Source organism: Carcharhinus amblyrhynchos, chromosome 6 (assembly GCF_965287045.1).
Source record: "Carcharhinus amblyrhynchos chromosome 6, sCarAmb.v2.hapA, whole genome shotgun sequence".
NCBI lineage: Eukaryota > Metazoa > Chordata > Chondrichthyes > Carcharhiniformes > Carcharhinidae > Carcharhinus > Carcharhinus amblyrhynchos.
Genome location: NC_137329.1, coordinates 116,110,100 through 116,125,776, shown reverse-complemented (window position 1 = coordinate 116,125,776; position 15,677 = coordinate 116,110,100). Strand labels below are relative to the sequence as shown.

The 15,677-nt window shown below is 46.2% G+C and overlaps 1 protein-coding gene across 8 annotated transcripts in view; it reads right to left on the bottom strand.

Moving 5' to 3' along the window:
* The window catches only part of LOC145344245 (monocarboxylate transporter 2-like), a 208,563-nt gene that overhangs the window by 81,923 nt on the left and 110,963 nt on the right, over positions 1-15,677 (bottom strand). For 6 of the 8 annotated variants that reach the window (XM_080191268.1, XM_080191273.1, XM_080191267.1 and 3 more), the window contains one exon: positions 2,987-3,227. In XM_080191268.1, the coding sequence (XP_080047394.1) occupies positions 2,987-3,200 (214 nt within the window). In that variant the 5' untranslated portion in view covers positions 3,201-3,227. Of the gene's footprint in view, positions 1-2,986; positions 3,228-3,317; positions 3,473-15,677 lie in introns of those variants that run through there. The other 2 variants (XM_080191271.1, XM_080191269.1) reach the window with 2 other exon arrangements.

Genomic DNA, 15,677 nt, shown 5'->3' with positions numbered 1-15,677 from the left:
AGGAGAACCACAGGAGAGTTCAAGAAGAAATTAGATATAGCTCTTGAGGCTAAAGGGATCAAGGGATATGAGGGGAAGGGGGGATCAGGATATTGAATTTGATGATCAGCCATGATCAAAATGGAAAGGGATATGGGGGGTAAATGGGATCAGGATACTGAATTTGATAATTAGCCATGTTCAAAAAGAATGGTGGAACAGGCTCAAACGACCGAGTGGCCTACTCCTGCTTCTAGTTTCGATGAGTTCTCTTTGCATTCATGCATTATGTGCATGGACTCTGCAGCATTGACCTGGGAAAGGAAAACCATGACCCTCAAATGTTATTGGATTTTCCCTTGTTACCCTGGATACACATTTAAGGGACCCCTGCCCAGACATACCACCCAGCCCATTATCAGCCCAGACCACCCACCCAAGCCCTTCAAGATCCCAAACCACTACATTTTCACCCCAGCACTTTCCTCACCCCCTGGGCCCACGGAAGCTAGCCACTACCTCCCTTCCTCCATCCATCCGTCATCTCGAGCCTTGGTCAATTTGAGCTGATTGTCCTTCAGCACTGCCACTGCCAATCTTACTGGGATCTCAGTGTTATCACTGCCATGAATCAGGAACCAACCTGCTGCTGTGTGAGCTTCACCAGAGAGTAGAGGACACGCCTGAACACTGTCCTCTCACAGTGCACTCACGATTGTTAGAGTTTCCTTTTCGTTGGTGAAATGTGCTCACCTTTAACTCTACCCATCTGAAAAGAGCCTCCTCCTACTTTGAAGATTCGCACATACAGAGCAATGAGTTATGAAGAAGAGTCTTGAGAAAAAGACATGCATAACTTCCCAACTTTTACCTTCAAACCTCCCTGTTACCCAACATCCACTCCTCCGTCACCCTTGATCCACCCAACATAACCATTCCTCTCACCGCTGTTATGTTACCCTCGAGCTTCTAAGCTTCACCCTCCACATGCCATCTCTCCCCTCTGAGTCCAAACCATCCCCATGCCAACCCTGACCCCTCACATTATCTATTTCCCTTTTTGCCTGTTTCCGTGACATGCCCAGCGAGACCATCTGCTGCCCAATCATGACCCTGGACCAGCCACCCTACCGCATCCCATAACCCCTGTGAGACCATAAGACATAGAAGCAGAATTAGGCCATCGGCCCATCGAGTCTGCTCCATCATTCAATCATGGTTGGTATTTTTCTCATCCCCATAATCCCTGATCCCATTATTAATCTAGAACCTATTCATCTTTGTCTTAAAGACACTCAATGAGCTTTGCCTTCTGCGGAAAGGATTTACACAGATTCACCAACCTCTGGCTTCTCATCTCTGTTTTAAAGGATCGTTCCTTTAGCCTGAGGTTGTGCCCATCTTCTTGTCCATTGCGCAATGCCCTCATTTCAACCCGCAGTAATCCCCCAGACATCCTCCCTCTCTCAGCCAAACTCCCTGCACTCTGTATCTCTTAGAACTGCCAATCACCCAATCTCTGCCTCATTGAACAATGCTACCCAAAGTGGAAAACAAAACACTGGCTTCTCAACTCCACCTCCAGCAAGTTGACTACCTTAACTGTGGCACATTAAATTCAGCACATCCACTACAACTCTCACCAATTTTTACAGATGCACCATAGAGAGCATCCTTTTTAGGCGTATCACAGTGTGGTAAGTCTCCTGTTCTGACCGAGACCCCACAAGAAACTACAAAGGGTTGTGAATGAAGCCCAGCCCACAATGCAAACCAGCCTCCCATTCATCAGCACTGATTTCCCGCTGCCTCAGAAATACAGCCAACATAGTCAATTTAAGGGGAGGCGATGGCCTCGTGGTATTATCGCTAGTCTATTAATCTAGAATCTCAGCTCATGTTCTGGAAGCCCAGGTTCTAATCCCGCCACAATAGAAGATGGAATTTGAATTGAATGTAAAAAATCTGGAATTATGAATCGACTGATGACCATGGGACCATTATCAATTGTGGGAAAAACCCAACTGGTTCACTAATGTCCTTTAGGGAAGGAAATCTGTCGTCCTTACTTGGTCTGGCCTACACGTGACTCCAGACCAACAGCAATGTGGTTGACTCTCAACTGCCCCTCCAAGGGCAACTAGGGATGGGCAATAAATGCTGGCCAGCCAACGATGCCCGTGTCCCACAAAAGATAAAAAAAAACCCCACGCAACAGGGTCATTCTCTCTTCACCTTCTTCCATCAGGAAAAAGATACAGAAGTCTGAGGTCACGTACCAACTGACTAAAGACCAGCTTCTTCCCTGCTGCCATCAGGTTTTCGAATGGACCTACCTCGCATTAAGCCGATCTTTCTCTACAACTTAGTCATGACTGTAACACTATGTTATGAACCCTCTCTTTTCCTATGTACTCTATGAACGGTATGTTTTGTCTGTGCCGAGCGCAAGAAACAATACTTTTCTCTGTATCCCAATACATGTGACAATAATAAATCAAATCAAACCATGTATACACAGTCTAAAATCTGAAAGTACATGCTGCTCACTTGCCAATAACAACTGAGAAAGGGAACCTAATTCTACAAACAGGCCTTTGATGAAGGTACATGACGTACAGGTGCATACAGACGTGCTTCCTGACCCACCTTCAAACCTCTTGCCAGCGGGAAGCTGGCCTTCCTCTCAATTATGTTCCCCTGCCCTCCTTGCTTCCCACTCACGGGAGCAGTAAAACATTTGTGTATTGTATACACATCAAATGTGAACATTAGAACTGACATATTTTTGCTCAAACACACAGTATTTTTTCTGTCTCTGAATATCAAAGGCACTAAATAAATGCAAGTTGTTGTTTTTGAGTGTCCTTCCTTCCCTCCAAGTTCAGAGCATGGTGTGTGTATTTTGTTTCAGCAAATTTATATCAGTCATTTTCTCCTTCACGCTACAATCAACTGGTTTACGCTGGTTGCAACATTCAGGGCAGTAGAGGGTTTCTCAACCTACCTCCAGCATACATAACAGCCAGTGTCGTTGAAGAGATCCATGCAATCTGGCTGTAAGAGGTGTCAAAGACTTCCTGAATCTCCTTAAAGAACACGGTGATGGCTTTGGGAAATGCATAAGAAAATCCGATCGAAATAAACGCGCCAACGACCACTGCCCATCCCCAGCCTCCATCTGGGGGGACATGTTCCTGGGTTGGCGGTGGTGGTGGCATCTTGGAGCTTTTCTCGTTCTCAGCTAGCTGGAAGGAGCAAAGAAAAGTCACTTTACAGAGTTGTAACTCAAAGAAAATGCCAGACTAAATCACATTTAACTTGTCTGCAAGTCCAACCTGTATGTGGACTTCTAATATCCAAGAGGCTTCCTGTAGGTTGCCTTTTCACAAGTAACTTGCTACTGAAGTGTTGCAGACAGTATACCTGATCTGAAGCTGTTTAAATGCAGGGACTGTAAGAATAACACCAGGAAAAGCAGACTGGTATTTGCTGCTTGGCATAGGTTAATATAAACACACAGAGTAGGAGGAGATATATAACGTCAGTCAAAGAGATTATCTCGCTGCACATGCCATGGCTTAAATCACTGAAGTAATTACATTCGCAACAACTTGGCCCATTCAGGAAATCGTGGCTGCAAATGAAAATATGGCCACAACTTTAGGAGATGGAACAGAGACAGGGCGCAAACCTGCAGTGCCAGCCAATTTAAACCAGCCCCTGTATTAATCAGAGCTTTGGGCAAACAATTTAATCTCTCCCTTTTAATTCCAGGTAAATTAGAACAGCAAAGCTGGAGATGAGGTCTATAGACGTGTGCGATTTTCGCTTCAAAGTTAAATGAGGGAATGTAGCCAAGTGAGAAGCACTGGAGTTTCAATATAAATCATGACCAAATATCCAGTAGAACAGGACCGTAACTCAGGCAGCAAGGTCAGCTGGAGAGGTAAAGAGGAAAGAAAACACATTGTTTTAATGCAATACCGCATTCATTTCCAAAGGCTCCAATCAATATCGCTCTGGTTGAACTCATTAGCCCGCACATACACACACACATACGCAACTTATGAATATTCCACAGTCACCAGCTGTCTGCCCACGCTCATTAACAAGCCTACATCTTGCCAAATGGTCTCCAGCCCTGCTAGAGGTCACCTTTCTCAGTAATGTTTCAAGGTCTCGCTGTGACTTGTTTCACCGCCAGTCCTACAGGAGTTAGGATTCACCTTGGGACTTGCAGACCTGACAAACTGACATTGCTTGACTCAGTGGGGGCAGCACAGTGGTTAGCACTGCTGTCTCACAGCGCCAGGGACCTGGTTCAGTTTCCAGCTTGGGTTATTTTCTGTGTGGAGTCTGCACGTCCACGTGGGTTTCCTCTGGGTGCTCCGGTTTCCTCCCACAGTCCGAAAGATGTGCTGGTTAGATGCATTGATTGTGCTAAATTTTCCCTCAGTGTACATGGACAGGCACCAGAGTGTGGCGACTAGGGAATTTTCACCATAACTTCATTGAGTGTTGATGTAAGCCTACTTGTGACACTAATAAATAAACTTCAGGTATCATTCTGGTAAGACCAATATATACATTGCTGGATGTGCATTCCAGAACTAGTCACAGTACAAAGAACAAAGAAAATTACAGCACAGGAACAGGCCCTTCGGCCCTCCAAGCCTGCACCAGCCATGATGCCTGACTTAACTAAAACCTCCTACCCTTCCGGGGACCATATCCCTCTATTCCCATCCTATTCATGTACTTGTCAAGACGCCTCTTAAAAGTCATCACCGTATCCGCTTCCACTACTTCCCCCGGCAACGAGTTTCAGGCACCCACTACTCTCTGTGTAAAAAAATCTGCCTCGTACATCTCCTTTAAACCTCGCCCCTCACACCTTAAACCTGTACCCCCTCGTAATTGACTCTTCCACCCTGGGAAAAAGCTTCTGGCTATCCACTCTGCCCATGCCCCTCATAATCTTGTAGACTTCTATCCGGTCTCCCCTCAACTTCCGTCGCTCCAGTGAGAACAAACCAAGTTTCTCCAACCTCTCCTCATAGCTAATGCCCTCCATACTAGGCAACATCCTGGTAAGTCATTTCTGTATCCTCTCCAAAGCCTCCACATTCTTCTGGTAGTGTGGCATTCAGAATTGAACACCATATCCCAAGTGCAGCCTAACTAAGGTTCTATAAAGCTGCAACATGACTTGCCAATTTTTAAACTCAGTACCCCAGCTGATGAAGGCAAGCATGCTGTATGCCTTCTTGACTATCTTCTCCACCTGCATTGCCATTTTCAGTGACCTGTGTACCTGTACACCCTTTGCCTATCAATACTCCTAAGGGTTCTGCCATCTACTGTATATTTCCTATTTGTATTAGACCTTCCAAAATGCATTACCTCATATTTGTCCGGATTAACTTCCATCTGCCAGCTCTCCGCCTAACTCGCCAACTGATCTATATCCTGCTGTATCCTCTGATGGTCCTCATCGCTATCCGCAAATCCACCAACCTTTGTGTTGTCTGGAAACTTACTAATCAATCCAGTTACATTTTCCTCCAAATCATTTATATATATTGCAAGTAGCAAAGGTCCCAGCACTGATCCCTGAGGAACACCACATAAAGTATTCCTGATAAGCTCCAGCTAAGGTTGAAACGGTAGCAAAACCTCTAGCCCCTTGTGTCATCTTACTCAGAGGTTTCATGTTGACCAGGTAGACTGCAGGGCCACTCCGACACCTCCTATTAAAGACATTGCTGGCTACTCCTGTCACCCACATGATTCACAGGGACCATAATGCTCCCCGCACCAAATCCATCCTCTCTCTCTGCTGACAACAGTAAAATATGTTGCTATGGAAGTGAAATCACTCACAAAAGATGTATTGCAGGGGTGGCATGGTGACACAATGGTTACTACTGCTGCCTCACAGCGCCAGGGGCCTAGGTACGATTCCCAGCTTGGGTCACTGCCTGTGCATCATCTGCATGTTCTCCCCGTCTCTGTGTGGATTTCCTCCGGGTGCTCTGGTTTCTTCCCACGGTCCAAAAGACATGCTGGGTAGATGTATTGGCCATGCAAAATTCTCCCTTGGTGTACCCAAACAGGCACGGAGTGTGGCGACTCAGGGATTTTCACAGTAACTTCATTGCAGTGTTAATGTAAGCACTGTGATATTAATTAACTCAAAATTATTGACATAAACCTCTGAAGGTCAGCTGTGAATTCTGAAATTAACATGACAACAGTCCCAAAGATTTGTGACTTGGAAAATTTGATTGGCTTTTCTGTAACTGTAAATTAAATTAAGGGGTGGTAGTTATAGGACGGATGTCAGGGGTAGGTTCTTTACCCAGAGGGTGGTGAGGGATTGGAATGCCCTGCCTGCTGCAGTTGTAAATGCGCCTAGTTTGGGGGCGTTTAAGAGATCCGTGGATAGGTTTATGGACGAGAAGGGATTGGTTTAGGTTAGTGGGTCATTGTTTTGTAACTGGTCGGCGCAACATCGTGGGCCGAAGGGCCTGTTCTGCGCTGTAATGTTCTATGTTCTATGTTCTATGTAACTCTGGCTCCAGACAAAGCTCACTTCAAATGCTTCCTATTTCACCCCCAGCACTTCCTATTCAAAAGCTGAATGGTAAATTCTTCTCGACTGATTGGCCATTCATCAGAGCCTCACTTGAAGTTTTTTTCATTCATTCGTGGGACACAGGCTCAGCCGACTAGCCAGCATTTATTGTCCATCCCTGGTTGCCCTTGAGAAAGTGGTGGTAAGCTGCCTTCTTGTAGTTCACGTGCTGTGGGTTGACCCCACTACGCCGTTAGGGAGGGAATTCCAGGATTTTGACCCAGCGACCACGAAGGAATGGAGATATATTTCCAAGTCAGGATGGTGACTGGCTATGGAGGGGAACTTGCAGGTGGTGGTGTTCCCATTTATCTGCTGCCCTTGTCCTTCTAGCTGGAAGTGACCGTGGGTTTGGAAGGAGCTGTCTAAGGATCTGTGGTGAGTTGCTACAGTGCATCTTGTAGATAGTACACACTGCTGCTGCTGAGCGTCAGTGGTGGAGGGATTGAATGTTTGTAAATGTGATGCCACTCAAGTTGGCTGCTTTGCCCTGGATGGTGTCAAGCTTCTTGAGTGTTGTTGGAGCTACATCCATCCAGGCAAATGGAGAATATTCTATCATACTCCTGACTTGTGCCTTGTAGATGGTGAATAAGCTTTGGGGAGTCAGGAGATGAGTTAGTCGCGGCAGTATTCCTAGCCTCTGACCTGCTCTTGTAGCCATTCTGTTTATGTGGTGAGTCCAGTTGAGTTTCTGGTCAATGGTGACCCCCAAGGATATTAACAGTAGGGGATTCGGTGATGGTTATATCCTTGAATGTCAAGGACTGGTAGTTGAAGTGTCTTTTATTGGGGATGGTCATTGCCTGGCACTTGTGATACACGAATGTTACTTCCCACTTGTCAGCCCAAGCCTGGATATTGTCCAGATCTTGTTGCATTTGAACATGGACTGTTTCATTATCTGAGGAGTTGTAAATGGTGCTGAACATCATGCAATCATCAGCGAACATCCCCACTTCTGATCTTACGACGGAGGGAAGGTCATTGACGAAGCAGCTGAAGATTGTTGGGCCTAGGACACTGTGCTGAGGGACCGACCTCAGTTAGTCCCTGCGTTGAATCTACTTATTTCTCACATTCCAGCGGATTTGGCTCATTGAGGGCAACAATTAGAGAGAAATCCTCTTGCAACCACGGGCTTCTGAGTTGCTTGTGACTCAGTGGCGACCAGTGCAGGGACTGTGTTGAATCATTTTTACCTACGTTATTATACGGGTCACAAGAGCAAGTCTGGCCACAAGGTCCTGGAGTTCGAGTTCAGGCCAGCTGGTAAGAATGGACTACAATGTCCAGAGCTGGCAGTGTGGCTGTGAATCTAGAACCTGGGGAGGTGACGAGGTGGTGGAGGGAAGACTGAGCCCAGGGTCCCAGACCTCATGCTGCTGAATGTCTGAGCTAATGTGCAGCAGCAACGGGGGAAGCGAGAACGAGAGGGCATAGGCTTAAGTTAAGAGGGGAAAGAATTAATGGGAACCTGAGGAGCGACTTTTTTGTTTACACAGAGGGAGGTATGAATGTGGAATGAGCTGCTGGAGGAAGTGGTTGAGGCAGGGACATTGACAACATTTAAAAGGCATTTAGACAGATACATGGATAGGAAAGGTTTAGAGGGATATGGGCCAAATGCAGGCAAATGGGGTTAGCTTAGACGGGCTTTTTGGTCAGCGTGGGTTAATTTGGGCTGAAGTGCCTGTCTCTATGCCATAGATTCTATTATTCCATGAACAGTAGTGGTAACCCTTTTGTACAGCTCTCTAACAGTAAGAAAATACAGAATTTACAACTCCCTGAACTAGTAATCCAGTGTAAAGCTCTGGGGACCCATGTTCAAATCCCATCAGGGAAGATAGGGGAATTTGAATTCAATAAAAAATCTGGAATTAAGAGTCTAATGACGGCCATGAAACCATTGTCATCAAAACTTATCTAGTTTAATTTTGTTCTTCAGGGAAGGAAAGCTGCCATTCTTGCTTGTTCTGGCCTACATGTGACTCCAGACCCACAGCAATGTGGTTGATCCTTAACTTCTCTCTGAAGTGGCCTAGCAAGCCACTCACTTGTATTAAACCGCTACAGAATCAATAAGGAGGAATTGAACCAGATCAACCACCTGGCCTCAACTAGAGAATGGCAAACCCAGCCCTGTTGACCCTGCAAAATCCTCCTTACTAACATGCTGCTGCCAAGTTGGGAGAGCTGTCTCGCAGACTGGTCAAGCAACAGCCTGACACAGTCATGCCCACGGAATCATATCTAACAGATAACATCCCAGAGTCCACCATCACCATCCTTGGATATGTCCTCTCCCACCACCAGGGCAGATGAAGATGTGGTGCCACAGTGGCACAGGGGTGAGCACTGCTGCCTGACAGCCCCAGGGACGATTCCCGGCTTGGGTGACTGTGCAGTCTGCACATTCTCCCCGTGTCTACCTGGGTTTCGGTTTCCTCCCACAGTCCAAAGATGTGCGGGTTAGGTGGATTGGCCATGCTAAATTGCCCCTTAGTGTCAGAGAGATTAGCAGGATAAATATGTGGGGTTACAGAGATAGGGTCTGAGTGGGAGTGTTGTCGGTGCAGGCTTAATGGGCCGAATGGCCTCTTTCTGCACTGTGGGAATTCTATGGTTCTATGTGGTGGCACAGGATACATCGTCAGGGGGGATGTATTTGTCCGTAACTGTGTGGGCACCACACAGTCCCGTGAAGACAAGTCCCATCTTTACATTGAGGAAACGCTCCATCATGTTGTGTGGCACTCCCACCCTGCTAAATGCGGGTGGTATAAGTGATAGACAGAGCTAAGCGATTCCATAGCAACTGGTCAAATCTGCAGTCCTGCCACATCCAGCTGTGAATGGCAATGCACAATTAAACAATTCACTGGAGGAGGAAGCTCCATAAATATCCCCACCCTCATTGATGGAGGAGCCCAGCACATCACTGCAAAAGTCAATGTGAGGCATTTGCTCCAATCTTCAGTCAGAAGTGCCAAGTGGACAATCCTCATCCGTATGTCTCTGGATTCACAGATGCCAGTCTTCAGCCAAAGCTCTGGGCCTTGACAGTATTCCCACAATAATGCTGAAGACTTGTTCTCCGGAACTTGCTGCGTTCCTGGCCAAGCTGCTTCAGTACAGCTAAAACGCTGGCACTCACTCAGCAATGTAGAAAATTGCCCAGGAGTGTCCAGTACACAAAAAGCAGAACAAATCCAACCCAGTCAATTACTGCCCCATCTGTCTACTCTTAATCACCAGTAAAGTGACGGAAGAGGTCATCAACAATGCAATCAAGCGGCACTTGCTTACCAATAACCTGCTCATGCACGCTCAGTTTGGGTTCTGTCAGGCTCGCTCAGCTCCTGCCCGCATTACAGCCTTGTTTCAAACATGGGCAAAAGGGCTGAATGTCAGAGGTGAGGTGAGAGTGACTGCCCTTGACATCAAGGCAGCATTTGACCGACTGGGGCATTAAGGAGTCCTGGCAAAACTGGAATCAATGGGAATTGGGGGGAAAGCTCTCCGCTGATTGGAGTCATACCTGGCACAAAGGAAGATGGTGGTGGTTATTGGGAGTCCCTGCTGCTGACAAGTAACATACACGCCACACAAGTGTCAGGCAATGACCGCCTCCGACAAGAGAGAACCTAACCATCGTCCCATGATATTCAATGGCAATACCATCACTCAATCCTCTACTATCAACATTCTGGGAGTTACCACTGACCAGAAGCTGAACTGGACTGTGCGATGGTCACACCTACCAATACTGTCATGGACAAATGCATCCACCTTTGCTGTGACTGTCCTGCCAGTGAGACAGACATATCCAGGAATGGTAATGGTCGTTTCTAGACACGGTCGTGATTTCAGGTTGCTTTGACTAGCATGTGAGACAGCTTCCCCAATTTTGGGACAAGTCCCCAGTTGTTAGAAAGAAGAACGTGACAAAGTCAACAGCACTGGGTTTGCCATCACCATTTCCAGTACTTCGAGCAATGCCAGATGATCCATCTGGTTTCGTCGACTTCACAGCAGCTTGATACAAATGAGTGGCTTGCTGGGTTGTTAAGAGTAAACCAGATTGCTGTGGCTCTGGAGTCAGACCAGGTAAGGACAAACAAATTTCCTAAAGGACATTAGTGAATCAGATGAATTTTTATCAGAAATACTACAGCGCAGAAGAGGCCCTTCAGCCCATCGAGTCTGCACCGATGCATGAAATGCCCTGATCTGTCCACCTAATCTCACATGCCAGCACTTGGCCCATAGCCATGAACGTTATGGCGTGCCAAATACTCATCCAAGTGCGTTTTAAAGGATGTGAGGCATCCTCCCTCCACCACCCTCTCAGGCAGTGCATTCCAGACCGTCACCACCCTCTGGGTAAAAAAGTCTTCCCTCAAATCCCCTCTAAACCACCCACCCCTCACTTGTACCTGACCATCAGCTGCTACCTATCCACCCTGTCCATGCCCCTCATAACTTTGAACACCTCAATCAGGTCACCCCCTCAGTCTTCAACAACTCAAGCCTATCCAACCTCTCTTCATTACTTAAATGTTCCATCCCAGGTAAATCTCCTCTGCATCCCCTCCAGTGCGTTCACATCCTTCCATTAATGTGGTGACCAGAACTGTACACAGTACTCCAGCTGTGGCCTCACACAAGTTCTGCTGTCATGCTGCATAGAGAAGTTTTACCTTACATCACCTCTGATTCTTTTGTTAAGCACATTAAGGTTTGTACCCCTCCACCCATGGGAACATCATGACCTCTCTGCTTCTGTAATCTATACCCCAACTGATGAAGGCCAGTGTGCCAAATGTTTTTTTCACCATTCTATTAACCTGCCCTTCCGCTTCCAGAGATCTATGGACAGACATGTCAAGGACCATTTGTTCTTCGGAACTTCCCAGTGTCAGGCCTTCCATAGGATAGTTCTTTGTCAAATTACTCCTTCCAAAGTGCATCACTCACATTTTTCAGGGTTAAACTCCATCTGCCATTGATCCGCCCATTTGATCATCTCATCTATATCTTCCTGTAACCCAAGACACTCAACCTCACTGTTAATCTTTGTGTCATCGGCAAACTTACTAATCCTACCCCCCCAAATAGTCATCTATGTCATTTATATTAATGGTGAACAATAAGAGACTCCAGCACAGATCCTTGTGGTACACCCTGGTCACTGGCCTCCAGTCACTAAAGCAGCCCTCTGTCACCACCCTCTGTCTCCTGCCGCTAAGCCAGTTATAAATCCACCTTGTCAGATCACCCTATATCCCATGTGCCTTCTTAATAAATCTCCCATGTGGGACTTTGTCAAAGGCTTTGCTGAAATAATCACTATTGACAATTGTCATGGTCGTCATTCGACATTTAACTTTAGGTTTATTATTGCATTCAGATTTCACCATCTGCTATGGTGGGATCTGAACCTGGGTCCCCAGAGCATTACCCTGGGTCCCTGGATTACTGAGTTCAATGACAATGCCACTATGCCACGGTGTCCCCGGATAATTAGCTGGTTTCCTTTGGAAATCACAACTGAATCTGCCTCAACCACACGCTCAAGCAGTGCATACCAGATTCAACCATTTAAGTTTATTTATTTGTGTCACAAGTAGGCTTACATTAACTGAAGTTACTGTGAAAATCCTCTAGTCGCCAAATTCTGCCAACTGTTCGGGTGCACTGAGGGAGAGTCTAGCATGGCCAATGCGCCTAACCAGCCTGTCTTTCGGACTGTGGGGGGAAACCAGAGTACTGAGAGGAAATCTACGCAGACATAGGGAGAACGTGCAAACACCACAGAGACAGTGACTCAAGCTGGGAATTGAACCCAGGTCCCTAGCACTGTGAGACAGCAGCGCTAACCACTGTGCCACCGTGCCGTATACAGAAGTTTTACCTTACACCACCTCTGGTTCTTTCGTTAAGCTCATTAAGACTTGTACCCATCCACCGATTCTCCCCATTTACGTGACCCAGATCCATCATGATTTCGAACACATTCAACAAATTTCCTTTCGATCCTCTCCTCTCCAAGAATAACAGCTCCAGCTTCGTCAATCCGTCCACACAGCTGAAGTCTCTCACCCTCGGAATCATTCTCATAAATCTTTTCCGTACCCTTTCGAAAACCTTTGCGTCCTTCCTGTTGAGACTGAACCGGTGTTTTATGAAGGGTCATAACTTTACTGTTGCACTCTGTGCCCCTGTTTATAAAATGCAGGATTCAGCATAATTTATTAATTGTTTTTGCAAACCTGCCCTGCCGCCTTCAATAATTTTTGCACATGCCTCCCACGTCCCTCTGTTCCAGCATTCCTTTAGAATTGTACCATTTACATCACCTCACCTCATTCTTAAAGAGCAAAGAAAAGAACAGCACAGGAAGAGGCCCTTCGGCCCTCCAAACCCATGCCAATCATGATGCCCTAACTAAATTACAAAGAAACCTTCTGCCCTTACTCAGTCCGTATCCCTCTATTCCCTCCCTATTCATGTACCCATCCAGATGCCTCTTAAATGTTGCTAATGTGCCTGCATCCACCATCTCCTCGGGCAGCGCATTCCAGGTACCCACCACTCTCTGCGTTAAAAACTTCCCCTGCACATCTCCCTTAAACTTTACCCCTTTCACCTTGAACAACTGCCCCCTTGTAATTGACATTTCCACTCTTGGAAAAAGCCTCTAACTATCTACCCTGTCTGTGCCTCTTATAATTTTGGAGATCTCTATCAGGTCTCCCCTCAGCCTCTGTCTTTCCAGTGAAAACAATCATAGTTTATTCAACCTCTCCTCAGAGTCAACACCCTTGAGACCAAGCAACATTCTGGTGAACCTTCTTTGCACTCTCTCCAAAGCTCCCATCTCCTTCTGGTAGTGTGGTGACCAGAACTGCATGCAATACTTCAAATGCAGCCTAACAAAGGTTTTAGATAGCTTCAACATGATTTCCCTACCCTTATACTTCATTATTCTTCTAACCAATATGTATGTGGGTGGCACGTTGGCATAGTGGTTAGCACTGCTGCCTCACAGCACCAGGGACCTGGGTTCAATTTCTGGCTTGGGTCACTGTTTGTGTGGGGTTTGCACGTTCTCCCTGTGTCCGTGTGGGTTTCCTCTGGGTGTTCTGGTTCTCTCCCACAGTCTGAAAGGCGTGGCTGGCTAGGTGCATTGAACTGAACAGGTTCCGGAGTGTGATAACTAGGGGAATTTAACAGTAACTTCATTGCAGTGTTAATATAAACCTTACTTGTGACTAATAAATAAACTTTAAAGTATGACTTCACACTTCTCCACATTAAATATCATCTGCCAGGTGTCTGCCCATTCCACAGCCTGTCTACATCTCGAAATCTATCATTACCCTCCTCACAGTTCATAATACTTCCAAGCCTTGCGTCATCTCCAAATTTGGAAATAAGACCTTGCACATCCAGCTCCAGGTTATCAATGTAAATCAAGGAAAGCAGTTGTCCTTCTACACACTATCCCCCAGTCAGAATAAGTCAATGTTTCTGTAATTCAGATTTTTAATAGTTTTGAATTAAATAATTTAACTGTTGCATTGTAAAATTCTAGCTCTAAAACGAGGGACATAGATAGGCTTGATAGTCAACATTTTTTTCCCAAAGGTAGGGGAGTCTAAAACTGGAGGGCATAGGTGTAAGGTGAGAGGGGAGAGATACAAAAGGATCCAGAGGGGCAATATTTTCAGAGGGTGGTGAGTGTCTGAAATGAGTTGTCAGAGGCAGTAGTAGAGGCGGGTATAATTGTGTGTTTTAAAAAGCTCTTAGACAGTTACATGGGTAAGATGGGCATAGAGAGATATGGCCAAATGTAGCAATTGGGACTAGCTTAGTGGTTAAAAACTGGGTGGCATGGACATGTTGGGCCGAAGGGCCTGTTTCCGTGTTGGAAACCTTTATGAGTCTCATGGATATAGTGTTACAGTCATGGCTAGAGTATAGAGAAAGACCTGTTTAACACATGGTAGGCCCATTCAAAAGTCTGATGGCAATAGGGAAGAAGCTATGAGTCGATTGGTATGTGTCCTCAGACTTTTCCCAATAAAAGAAGGTGGAAGAGAGAATGTCCGGGATGCGTGGGATCCTTGATTATGCTGGCTGCTTTGTCGAGGCAGCGGGAAGTGTAGACGGAGTTGATGGATGGGTGGCTAGTTTGCGTGATGGACTGGGCTTCGTTCATAGCCCTTTATAGTTCCTTGCAGTCTTGGTCAGAGCAAGAGCCATACCAAGCTGTGATACATTCAGAAAGAAGTGGAAGCTCACCCAGTAGGGAACGAAGAGTGGGCAGTTCAAAGTCAGCGGGCTCCACTCAGGCCGGGAGGCGACAGAGTCGGGACTGGGCCATACTCTGTAGCCATTGAATGGAATTCCAAACACACTTGTAAATAAAGAGTGATTGGTGACGGAAGACTGGTCTTGGTAAGATTATTACACTATCAAACACCTAAATGTAACACTAAATATATCTGGTTATCATTCCCTATGCTTTTTACTCTGTGCATAATCTGCCTAATATGAAAAGATAATTTACAAATGAAAGTGCAACTCGAAACATCATATGTTTCTACTCGAGCACTTGGGACGAATGGGAATATAGGTTATGGGGAGAAAGCAGGATTAGGCTACTGAGTTGGATGATCAGTCATGATCGTGGTGAATGGCAGGGCAGGCTCGAAGGGCCAAATGGCCTCCTCCTGCTCCTATCTTCTATGTTTCGATATAATGCAGCGTAAAGAAAGTCTGATCATCGGAAAAGTCTGACTTTTTTCTACGAGAACCAACTGATCCCACCCCATCTGAACTCTGGCTTGCTGCACTCCACTATCCCGCAGTCATGCAGAGCCTCAATGTAGCAAATGTCTCAATACAATCCATAAAGACGTACAGGCATCAAACAGTAGCAGGAGAAGTAACAGCAGGAGGGGATCAAAGGTGGATGCACAGTGGTAGCTTTTGACGGGAGATTTGGGGACAGATGTACAGCAGAGAGGTAATTCCTTTATTAATC